Source organism: Bufo bufo, chromosome 1 (assembly GCF_905171765.1).
Source record: "Bufo bufo chromosome 1, aBufBuf1.1, whole genome shotgun sequence".
Classification (NCBI taxonomy): domain Eukaryota; kingdom Metazoa; phylum Chordata; class Amphibia; order Anura; family Bufonidae; genus Bufo; species Bufo bufo.
This window is the reverse complement of record NC_053389.1, coordinates 734,436,935-734,449,446: the sequence shown is the minus strand read 5'-3', so window position 1 is coordinate 734,449,446 and position 12,512 is coordinate 734,436,935. Positions and strand designations below refer to the sequence as shown.

The window sequence follows — 12,512 nt, the reverse complement described above, 5'->3', positions numbered from 1 at the left end:
GAGTTATCATGTAATGCCTAGGCCAATGATGGTTAACCTCCGGCACTCCAGCTGTGGTGAAACTACGACTCCCAGCATGCTTCATTCATTTCTATGGAGTTCTGAGAACAGCCAAGCTAGTGTGCATCTTGGGAGTTGTAGTTTTACCACAGCTGGAGTGCCGAAGGTCAACCATCACAAGCCTAGAACATGGTCAAAGCTTGCATGGGAATAAGCTATAATATCAGCCCCATAATGCACTATAACATGAAAGTAAAATACAGCTAAACACCGGGACATTACCTAAAGCACAGATCATGAACCTTCGGCACTCCAGATGCTATGAAACTACAACTCCCAGCATGCACACTTACTTGGCTGTTCTTGTAACTCCTACAAATGTGAAAGGAGGATTCTGGGAGTTGTAGTTGCCTGACCTAAAGGGTCATGTATTCATTTAGGTGTCTCTCGATCCTTGCAAAATGTATTTCAGCTTTGGATTCAGCAATGTGGAGAAGGACAGTAATGTGTTGAGATGTGCACAAGAAGGAGGATGTGTGTGGCATGAATCCAGTGTGTTAGGCTAGTCTTACACCAGCGTTCGGTATGTCCAGAAGAGAACAGCCTGCCAGAGTTCTCTGGATCCGTCATAGCCTAAAAGTGCCAACTGCCCGATGACGTTATTGACTAATGGGAACTGGCAGAGATTCAGAAACTCCCTGGCATATATGCTGGGATTTGGCTGGACAAAAGTTGCTGCATGCCATGGATCTCCGGCAGTTCGCATTATAGTCAACGGGGTCCAGCAGGCAGGCGGCACTATCCGGCTATGCCGGATACGGAAAACTCTAGCAGAAAGTTCTATGTTGGAACAACCTGCCAGATGTCTTCTAATGCTGGTCTGAAAGTAGCCTTAGTGATGTATGCGGCATGTGTCCGGAGTGTCAGTGACATGTATGACCTCTGTGGATCATTATTTTCTGCACCGCTACGGTGCACCAAGGGATCCTGCCTTGCACCTAAACATGGTCAACTTCAAGGCCATCTAAACCAACATGAGACAGGAGGATCCCATAACCAGAGAGGGCCCCCAAAGGGAATAACAGGTGCGCCCTTTCCATCAGTGCATGGCTCAGGGGAGTGACAGAGAGTACTATGACCACCATTCTTGCTGCTGTCACTCCTATCCTTTCCTCCTCTCCTGGGCTCACTGCAATGGCATAAGAACACAGCATGACAACTAATATCAAAGTAATGCACTTGGTCCCACTTGCAGATGTTGGACAGGTGCACAGAGAAACATGGCATAGGAAAGTATAAGATCTGTTGTGTCATTAGTTCCCTCTGGAGGGCAGGGTGCATGTGAACAAGGCTTAATATATGCCCTAATGGCCATAAATGATCTGCGATGCCAAGCTATACAGTACCAGCTGGTGTCTGTACAAGAACAATATGTGTGCCCCTTTCCAATTGCTAATTTGATGAGAATGGGGTGCTACTCAGAGTGCACCTTATGCCCCCCTCTCCAGGAAACCCTCAGCCGTGTGACAGCACCATCCTTACATGCAGTCTATGGCGGGGTTCACACCAGTGTAATAATAACACACTTATGTCTGTGAAGGTTCTCATTTATCCAGGTCATGGTCTATCTGTAAAGAATAAATCAAGGCAACTGGACGTACTGTAGATTTCTTGAAAACGTTTCACTCGTTCTTCCAACGAACGAGCTTTCTCAATTCTGAGTGACTGTACAAGAGTTTTCTGGGTGGGAATGAGGCCATCTACGTAAAAATGGAGAAGCCAAGCTTGAATAGAGGCGGGGGGGGGGGGGGGGGGGGGGGGGTTTGTCTGCCACATACAATGCTGTCTTGACACCTTTTTCTGGGAGGTCATTATTACCTACTGACTCCAATTAGGATAATGGAATCAACACCTTTGACCCCATGCTGGGTATAATTACCAGATGTTGATTCAGTTACATATTTATTCCCAGAGAATTCTTGTACAGTCACTCCTGAATTGAGAAAGCTCATTGGAAGAACGAGTGAAAAGTTTTCAAGAAATCTACAGTAAGTCCAGTTGCCTTGATTTATTCTTTACAGAAATAACACACTTAGCCACCTGTACTGAGGTCGCAGATCCCAGTGGACCTTGTTAGACCGTCTATTGGGCCAGTTTTTCACAAGCTTATTACGGACACATTTTTGCTCTGGTAATGACCTGATCTAACAACATCATCCTGCAGATCCATACAGTGCCGTTAGTATGGGTCATTAGGCTTGAGGCTGGGCCGTGCTTTGCAACCATAATGCAGACACCAAAAGGCACAGGTATTTGAAGCGGCTGTGTGAGTTAAAATATGCGGCAGGAAGGGGTTAAATTAATAAAACAAGTTATACTCATCAGTTTAAACCCCCTCCATGCCACCGTTTCCGATCTGATACTCCACTAAGCAGCAGCGATGACGTCACAGGCCTCAGCCGTATACAGTGGAGGCAGTAACATGCGGTATACGGGCACGTCACAGCTGCAGCCATGTAAACAAAGCCTGACTGGGAAGATCGTAGTGGTGCTGATGTGGTGGGGGTTTGAATATTTTAACCCCTTGCCTGCCTTTTAGACAGTTTTATTTTAACTTGGACAAGCTTATGTGAAATCAGCCTAAGGGCTCTTCTGTCGCGCTGCCATTTTGCGGGACGGGTTCAACCCATTCATTTAATAGGGCCGCAATGTCCGCAAAAGATGCGCACAACACACAGTGTGCTGTCTGCCTCCATAGTTCCGTTCCGCGGGCCCGCAAATAATATAGAGCATGTCCTATAAGAATAGGAATTTCTATATAGCGCTGGCGCTCTGCGTTCTGCAAAATGCAGAACGCACGCGGCTGGTATCCGTGTTTTTCAGATCCGCAATTTGCAGACCGCAAATCACTTACAGCCGTCTGAATGAGCTCTGAAAGACGATCGGGAATATCATTATTTTACTTTGAAGGTGTCAGTGGGCTTGAATTAAAGAGAACCTGTCACCGTGAAATGCAGTGCAGTTATAGAGAAGGAGGAGCTGAGCAGAATGATATTTTTATGGGAAAAGATTCAGTAATGTAATTTCTACATTTAGATCTTTTCTCTTTCTGAGCTCAGTTGTATATGGGGCCTGCTTATCCGTTACTGATAGGTGTACATACAGAGATAGCTGTCAGTCACTGATAAGGGTGCATTCACATCACCGTTTAGCATTCCGTTCTTCTGATCCATCAGAAGAAGAGAGAGAGGGAAAAAAAACAGGATCCCGATGCATCAGTTGTCATCAGTTTGAGCCATTTACGTCCGAGATGATTTTTGACAGAAAAAAGTCCTTTTTTGTCTAAAAAACAGATCCGAGATTGAAATTGTTCAAACGGATGACAACCGATGCAACAAGATCCCTTTTTTTATTTTATTAATTTTTTTACAGGATCCTGTGTTTTTTTTTTTCTTCTCTCTGACAGATTAGAAGAATGGAAAGCTAAACGTGATGTGAACCCAGCCTAAGATGGCCCCGTGTAAAACTGAGCTCAGAAAGTCCGACATTTTTTGCTGGAGTTTAAGTTTTGCTGGATCTTTTCTCACAAAACGATATATCATTCTGCGCAGCTCCTCCTGCTCTATACAGTGTATAACATGCTGCCTGCAGAGTGCTCTGCATTTCACAGGGACATGTTCTCTTTAAGGAAGTACTTTGGGCTCCTTCCTTACAATTCCATGCGAGGTCAGCAGAAAGCAACCTCTTGGATATAGTTTGGTTTCCCACACAGCAATCCAAGACAAGTCTGTAAACTGTTATTTTCTAACCACAAATTTTCCATTTGTTCTCTTAATTACGTTCCTCCCCGCTGTACGTGATCTCGGTGACAATGCATTTCACTGAAAAGAACGATACTTAAAAGCTCACTTATCTGCATCACACAGCAGTGCTAATCTTCCTGGTAACAGGTGCTTTCCCAAATAATAAGGGAGTGACACGCAGCGATGGCAACCAGCCACCGACTGGGTTTAATTATAGCCAGAGCAAGCCTAGGCGGTGCACAACTGCAGGGCAATCTCTGCATCCTGTCCAACTGCTATGCCTCATCTCAGCCTATCTCTTTACTAGTTTTGTGGAGCAGCCGAGTTATTGTGCACTGAACGTCCTAAGGGTTCTGCTCAATAAAGCGTTACTTTATAAAGAAATAATATGTATTTCTTATCTCCGTGTTTTGCATGGCGACTTAGGGCTGGATTTTCTTTATCCACTGGGCCACCAGTATTCAACAAAATAAGGCCTCATGCACACGAACGTTTTTTTTCACGGTCCGCAAAAACAGGGTCCGTAGGTCCGTGATCCGTGACCGTTTTTTCGTCCGTGGGTCTTCCTTGATTTTTGGCGGATCCACGGACATGAAAAAAAAGTCATTTTGGTGTCCGCCTGGCCGTGCGGAGCCAAACGGATCCGTCCTGAATTACAATGCAAGTCAATGGGGACGGATCCGTTTGACGTTGACACAATATGGTGCCATTTCAAACGGATCCGTCCCCATTGACTTTCAATGTAAAGTCCGGAGTCCCTTTTATACCATCAGATCGGAGTTTTCTCCAATCCGATGGTATATTTTAACTTGAAGCGTCCCCATCACCATGGGAACGCCTCTATGTTAGAATATACTGTCGGATATGAGTTAGATGGTGAAACCTCATTTCCGACAGTATATTCTAACACAGAGGCGTTCCCATGGTGATGGGGACGCTTCTAGTTAGAATATACTACAAACTGTGTACATGACTGCCCCCTGCTGCCTAGCAGCATCCGATCTCTTACAGGGGGCCGTGATCAGCACAATTAACCCCTCAGGTGCCGCACCTGAAGGGGTTAATTGTACTATCATATCCCCCTGTAAGAGATCAGGGCTGCCAGGCAGCAGGGGGCAGACCCCCCCCCCCCCCCCTCCCCAGTTTGAATATCATTGGTGGCCAGTGCGGCCCCCCCCCCCCTTCCTCCATTGTAATAAATCGTTGGTGGCACAGTGTGCGCCCCCCCTTCCTCCCTCTATTGTAATAATTCGTTGGTGGCACAGTGTGCCCCCCCCCGCCTCCCCCCCCCTTCCTCCCTCTATTGTAATAATTCGTTGGTGGCACAGTGTGCCCCCCCCCCCCCCCGCCCCCCCCCCCTTCCTCCCCCCCCTTCCTCCCTCTATTGTAATAATTCGTTGGTGGCACAGTGTGCGCCCCCCCCCCCCCCTTCCTCCCTCTATTGTAATAAATCGTTGGTGGCAATCATTGGCCCCCCTCCCTCTATAGCATTTTCAACATTGGTGGCCAGTGTGCGGCCTCCCATCTTGCGCCCCCCCCCCCCCCCCCCCGATCATTGGTGGCAGCGGGTTACTAGCAATAGTACAAGATTCATACTTACCTGGGAGCTGTGATGTTCGTGTTCGGCCGGGAGCTCCTCCTACTGGTAAGTGACGGTTCATTTAGCAATGCGCCGCACAGACCTGTCACTGTCACTTACCAGTAGGTGGAGCTCCCGGCCGGACACGAACATCGCAGCAGCAGGTAAGTATTAATCTTCTACTATTGTACTATTGCTAAGTAACCATGGCAACGAGGACTGTAGTAGCGTCCTGGTTGCCATGGTTACCGATCGGAGGCCCAGCGAATAAACTGGGACTCCGATCGGAACTCCGCTGCCACCAATGATGATGGGGGGGAGGGGGGGGGGGAGATGGGAGGCTGCACACTGGCCACCAACGTTGTTAATGCTATAGAGGGGGGGGGGGGGGCAATGGGGGGCGCACACTGTGCCACCAACGATTTATTACAATAGAGGGAGGAAGGGGGGGGGGGGCGCACACTGTGCCACCAACGAATTATTACAATAGGGGGAGGGGGGGGGGGGGCCGCACTGGCCACCAATGATATTCAAACTGGGGAGGGGGGGGGGAGGGTCTGCCCCCTGCTGCCTGGCAGCCCTGATCTCTTACAGGGGGATATGATAGTACAATTAACCCTTTCAGGTGCCGCACCTGAAGGGGTTAATTGTGCTGATCACGGCCCCCTGTAAGAGATCGGGTGCTGCCAGGCAGCAGGGGGCAGTCTTGTACACAGTTTGTAGTGTATTCTAACTAAAAGCGTCCCCATCACCATGGGAACGCTTCTGTGTTAGAATATACTGTCGGTTCTGAGTTTTCACGAAGTGAAAACTCAGCTTTGAAAAAGCTTTTATGCAGACGGATCTTCGGATCCGTCTGTATAAAAACTAAACTACGGCCACGGATCACGGACACGGATGCCAATCTTGTGTGCATCCGTGTTCTTTCACGGACCCATTGACTTGAATGGGTCCGTGAACCGTTGGCCGTGAAAAAAATAGGACAGGTCATAATTTTTTCACGGCCAGGAAACACGGATCACGGATGCGGCTGCAAAACGGTGCATTTTCCGATTTTTCCACGGACCCATTGAAAGTCAATGGGTCCGCGAAAAAAAACGGAAAACGGCACAACGGCCACGGGTGCACACAACGGTCGTGTGCATGAGGCCTTATACGGATAGAAGCTTAAATGAAATGTAACCCTCAGTCGGATTGGTATACTGGCTCTGATGGGGGAAAGGGATTTCGATGCAGTAGGGTGCACCAAGCCAACATGTTAACCCGTTGTTTCACCTGAAGGAACAGCTTCAGTAGAATTTTAAATATCTTTGTTTCATAGTTTCTTATAGATGTGTTGGGCACCACTGAGTTGAAGACATTAAAGGGGTTGTCCGGGTTCAGAGCTGAACCCGAACATACCCTTATTTTCACCCAGGCAGCCCCCCTGAGGCTAGCATCGGAGCATCTCATGCTAAATCGCGCAGGGCAAGGGCTCTTTTGTTTATCTTCCGCCCGGCAGTGTGTTTGGTGACGTCACCGGCTCTGATGGGCGGGCTTTAGCACTGCCTTAGCCGTTTTACTGGCTAGGTTAGCGCTAAATACCGCCCATCAGTGCCGGTGAGGTCACCGGGCTTCCTGGCAGCCCCATGGAGAGCCCCTGTACGTCACCGTATCTCCAAAAAATGCCTTTGCTCTTCGCGATTTAGCACAGGGAAGAGGAGAGCATCGGAGCATGAACTGCTCCGATGCTCCTGTTATGGGGGCTGCCTGGGTGAAGATGGAGGGATGTCCGGGTTCATCTCTGAGAACAAGGGCAGTCTCCTCCTACTATAACCAAGTGACCGAACATACCGGAGGGCATAGCGGGAGAACGGAGCGGTGCCCTGGGATAATAGCAAGTGCAGTGAGATCCCTGGGCGCCGCCATACAGATCATGATACTTTGTTTACAATTTTTTGCCAGATGAAAGGTCCTCTTTAAATGGGTCCACAATCCGGGAGATGAGGTGCGGACGGATCACGGACCCATTCAAGTTGAATGGGTCTCGATCCGTCCCAGCCACCGCATGGATGTTGCCCGTGCATTGGGGACCACAAATTGCGGTCCCCAATGCACGGATCGGCCGCACAACATGTGCATAAGGCCTAAGTCTTTGCCCCCAAATTATGTAGAGGCTCCGTCCCCTTTATAATTTCGGGGGATCCACCGCCGCTTCTAAATGTAAGACAGCTTCCTTGCTGTCTTACATTTAGACTATTTTATATGCCTAAAACAGTTGTAGAAAATGGTAAATGAGACGGGCCTGTTGGCCCATCCCCTCACCCACCCAGGGCCGGTTTTAGACAAAATGTGGCCCTGGGCAAAATCAAAAGTGGGGCCCCAAATCTTGTAATTATGTGCTAAAAAGTCTGACAACTAACACCCCCACCGATCAGCTGTTCACGGCTGCTGTCCCAAAGACATACAACGGTGAGCAGGAAGAGAGAGAAGGGAGAGGACATGTATGCATGCCGTCTCCTCAAACAGCTGATCGGCAGCACCCTAGTAGTAATAATTAACCATAGTGCTCCCAGTGGCTCTAATGTACCTGTGTAGTGCCTCCCACTAGTTCCAATATATAATGCTCCCCCCCATAGTGTCAGCATGTATATAATGCTCCTCCATTCCTTCCCAGTAGTGCCAGATATATAATGATCTCCTTCCCCCCTTTTTTGGTGCCCCCAGCAGTGCGGACATTTAGTAAAAAATATAAATAAAAAAACTCACCTCACTCCCGATTTCCCCGCCGCTGTCTGCAATGCAGACCACAGTTTTATCTGTGGCTTGTGTTGCTGAGTCCTGATGCATGCGGTCCCAATGACATCACCACTCCTGCTCTCACGGGAACACGTCATCATGCGAGACCCAGTGCAGGAGGTTGCAGTGATGTCATTGCGGCTTCTTGTGCTGTTCTAATGCCTCACAGGTAGTGATGGACGAACATCTGAACAGAAATAATTACTAGAAGTGCACAAATAGTCCCACAACATGGACAGTGACACCAGATGTATTATTCGAATTTGCGATCTCCATTTATTATTTTTTTAATGCGAAATATCGGCAATATAATTTTCGCGTACGCATGCGCAAATGCACTATACAGTACCCAAATGCACTATAAAGAAAGTATATTGGTATATAACACCCCGCTTCAATCAGTTTTTTGGGGGGGGACTAGTATATCACACCAGTAGAAATTATTTGTTCCAATAACGCTTGTCCCTCTATATACCTGCAGTATCGCAGCAGAACCACACACAACTGCCGCACAATACAAATGCACTATAATATACTTTCTAACATAGAAAGTATATTATAACATTGTACAAGGAAAGCAATCCATTAGAATATACATAAAGATAAAACGTAACCTTTAATAATGTTACTATGAGGGTCCATTCACACGTCCGTAAGTGTTTTGTGGATCCGCAAAACACGGACACTGGCAATGTGCATTCCGCAATTTGCGGACCGCACATCGCCGGCACTATAATAGAAAATGCCTAATCTTGTCTGCAATTGAAGAATAGGACATGTTCTATTTTCTGCGGAAACGGAAACACAGATGCGGAAGTGCGGATCCGCAAATGCGGATAGCACATTCCAGCCCTATTGAACATGAATGGGTCTGCACCCGTTCCGCAAAATTGCGTAACTGATGCGGACCCATTTTGTGGACGTGTGAATAGAAAAGATATCCCTCAAAGTGAAAATAAATTAAATTATTAAAGTTAAAGGGGTTCTGCACTTTGTTTTAACTGATGATCTATCCTCTGGATAGATCACCAGCATCTGATCGGCGGGGGTCCGACACCTGGGACCCCCGCCGATCAGCTGTTCGAGAAGGCTGTGGCTCTCCAGCAGCGGCGCCGCCTTCTCACTGTTTACCGCCGGCCCAGTGACGTCACGACTAGTATCAACTAGCGTGGGCGGGGCTAAGCTCCATTCAAGTGAACAGAGCTTAGCCCCGCCCACGCTAGTTGATACTAGTCGTGACGTCACTGGGCCAGCGGTAAACAGTAAGAAGGCCGCGGCGCTGCTGGAGCGCCGCTGACTTCTCAAACAGCTGATCGGCGGGGGTCCTGGGTGTCGGACAGCTGATCCCGGGTGTCGGACAGCAGGAATCCTGGGTGTTGGACCCCCGCCGATCAGATGCTGATGATCTATCCAGAGGATAGATCATCAGTTAAAACAAAGTGCAGAACCCCTTTAAGCAAAAAGCATAGATGTGGTAGGCAATAACAATTGCTCGGCGGCACTAAATCAGAAACCATATGTCCTACCACAATCCGGGGGGTTCCAGTGCACATCCATGAATCCCGGAGGGAAAGCAAAAAACATCTATCCCTGGGCTAGATGATGATGTGGTATTGAAGGACAGGGTGGGCAAAAAACTGTCCCTGATATTGCCCTACAGGGGGGTGCTATTCTGGCCCTGATAGCCTAACCACAGACCACCTGCTCTGATAAGAGCGACCTCGTCCGGAACCTAACCCTATATAAAAATGGCCCTAGTAAGCCCCTAGCCCCTAGGCCCCTGACTTCCAGGTGATCACTATATAGATCTATCTATGTGTTTTTGACTCATTATAAAAGTATATTATAAGGATATCGCACCCCTCTGTGTATCACACCTATCGATAGCACACCTATACCAGTCCTTAAAATGACTTTTGTGGCCCTATTAGCCAATCCGTCACGCCTTAGGCCCCTTTCACACAAACGATACGGATTGTGTCCGGATGCGTTCAGGGTGCGTTCAGGGAAACTCGCACCATTTTGCAAGCAAGTTCATTCAGTTATGGCCTCATGCACACGACCGTTGTTTGGGCCCGCATCCGAGCCGCCGTTTTGGAGGCTCGGATGCGGACCCATTCACTTCAATGGGGCCGCAAAAGATGCGGACAGCACTCCGTGTGCTGTCCGCATCCGTGGCTCCGTTCTGCGCGCCCGCTAAAAAAATATAACATGTCCTATTCTTGTCTGCGCTTTGCGGACAAGAATAGGCATTTATATTGCCGGCGTCCGTTTCGTTCCGCAAATTGCGGAAGGCAACACGGACGGCTTCCGTTTTTTGCGGATCCGCGGTTTGCGGACTGCAAAACACGTCACGGCCGTGTGCATGAGGCCTTTGTCTGCGATTGCATTCAGTTTTTTACGCGCGGGTGCAATGCGTTTTGATGCGTTTTTCACGAGCGTGATAAAAAACTGAAAACACACATTATAATGAATGGCGACGTGTGCTGTCCGTGGAGAACACATGCACCACACGTCCATGAAACACTGACGTGTGAATGAGGCTTAAGCAAGCACGATCCATGTGTCGGCCGCATCTCCCGGGCTGACCGTGACTGCCCCCTGACGCGAACTGACTGCATCATAGTAGTTTATCATACAGTCAGTCTCTATCTGATCAGGGGGCTATTTCTGTGTACGCACATGAGGAGGTGATCAGATACAGATCACTAGGATACAGTCAGGTTGGGTCAGGGGAGCCTCGGTCAGCCATCATGGTTCTGTGCATGAACCCTTAATTAGCCATTAATTCATAAAATAAGAAGCTGAAGAATAAAGTATCAATTTTCAGAAAAGAGGCCGCACTCCAGAGCAGGGGTAGGCAACCTCCGGCACTCCAGCGGTTATGAAACTACAACTCCCAGCATGCATATTTACTCCTCTCTTCTTAGAACTCTCATAGAAATAAATGGATCATGCTGGGAATTGTAGTTTCACAACAGCTGGCGCGCCGCAGGTTGCCGATCCCTGCTCCAGAGTATGGTGAAGGCTGTTGGGGTGAATAAACGCGGGCCCATTACCCTTCACCATAGTCCGTAGTGCTGTGGGACCTAGTACGGACGGTCTTGGAGGGATTGCACCTGATTAGTGCTCCCGCTTTTTAATGAATAAAGTAGTTAAAAGCATGATAAAAATGTATCAGGAGTTTAGGATAAAGTATAAAAACTGCAGCTTTATTTGTCATTTAACTCTTTAGGGCTGCATTGTATGGATGTGGTTTCAGTCCCACATAAAACCACAGACAACAGCACATTATGATAGGACAAGTTGTGCCAAATGACAAACTCCGCACTACTGCATCTGATACATTCAGAGCGGCTACATCTGTGTGTGATTAGCAGAACAGAACATGTCCATTCTCCTAATACCATTTAGCTGGATAATATAGGGATGAGCACTTACCTTTCTGTAACGGAGGCTCACAGTGCGCACCGGCATGTGGGGTTAACATGCAGCCTGTTTTCGTGTGGCTTAATTATAATCCCTCTCCTGCCGCCCGCCTCGCCTGCACTTAGAAACCGCTTGGTAAACATCTATTTTAAGCTATGACAAGTGCAGAGCTGGGAAGGGAGCGGCAGACATATCTAATGAGACAGAAACAGGTTTGCATTATGGCAGCGCTCCTCTTCCGTCACTTTCATTTCCATCCACCATTATGGCGTGCGGCGCCTCAGGCCGGTGGCATGTAAATGGTGCGCTAGGAAACGCATCGGTCATTAGCTGCATTATACTTTCTTACCCTCTTCTTGTCTGTACCAGTGAGAAGAAAATTGCCACCTGTCTAATCTGCAGCTGACATCAAAGAAAGAAAAGGGCACACCCTCTATAAGATAGTAAGGCGGAGGAGGACATTTTTTGCCAGGGGCAAGGACTGCCATAGATGCACCTAATTTATGATGAGGCATACACCTGTTATGGCGGAAACTAAGACAGTGTCTGCGTAAAAAAACGCTCTGTGCCCCAAGGGATAAAGATTTGCCCCTGTTTTTTATTTTTGACCTGCACCTGGTGATAATCACTGAGGTGTAAACTAGGCCAATGTCGTGCGACAATTTTTATAATGATAGTCTATGGTGTCGCACTGCGACACAACAGTAGCAAAAAATCCATCCAAGATGGATTTTTCTGCGACTGTCGCACGTTGCAGTATGACACCATAGACTATCATTATAAAAATTGTTGCGCGACATCAATGTGGCACGTGTTGCGCGACACATGTTGCAGTGTAGTTGTGCCCTATGTGTCGCGCTGCCCTAGCCTAATGGTGGCTAAGGACAACACAGCGTTTTACTGCTAGACGAGTTTTCACAACT

The 12,512-nt window shown here is 48.1% G+C and overlaps 1 protein-coding gene across 3 annotated transcripts in view; it reads right to left on the bottom strand.

Annotated features, from left to right (window-relative positions):
- DUSP26 (dual specificity phosphatase 26) overlaps positions 1 to 11,985 on the bottom strand; it is a 32,724-nt gene extending 20,739 nt beyond the window's left edge. The window contains exons 1-2 of one of the 3 annotated variants that reach the window (XM_040414390.1): positions 8,366 to 8,376; positions 2,737 to 2,742 (exon numbers count right to left, since the gene is read on the bottom strand). Coding sequence is in view for 1 of the 3 variants with exons in the window: in XM_040414389.1 (XP_040270323.1) it covers positions 11,602 to 11,650 (49 nt within the window). In the remaining 2 variants the exon portion in view is untranslated. Of the gene's footprint in view, positions 1 to 2,736; positions 2,743 to 8,365; positions 8,377 to 11,601; positions 11,830 to 11,938 lie in introns of those variants that run through there. The other 2 variants (XM_040414391.1, XM_040414389.1) reach the window with 2 other exon arrangements.
- Positions 11,986 to 12,512: the final 527 nt, after the last annotated feature.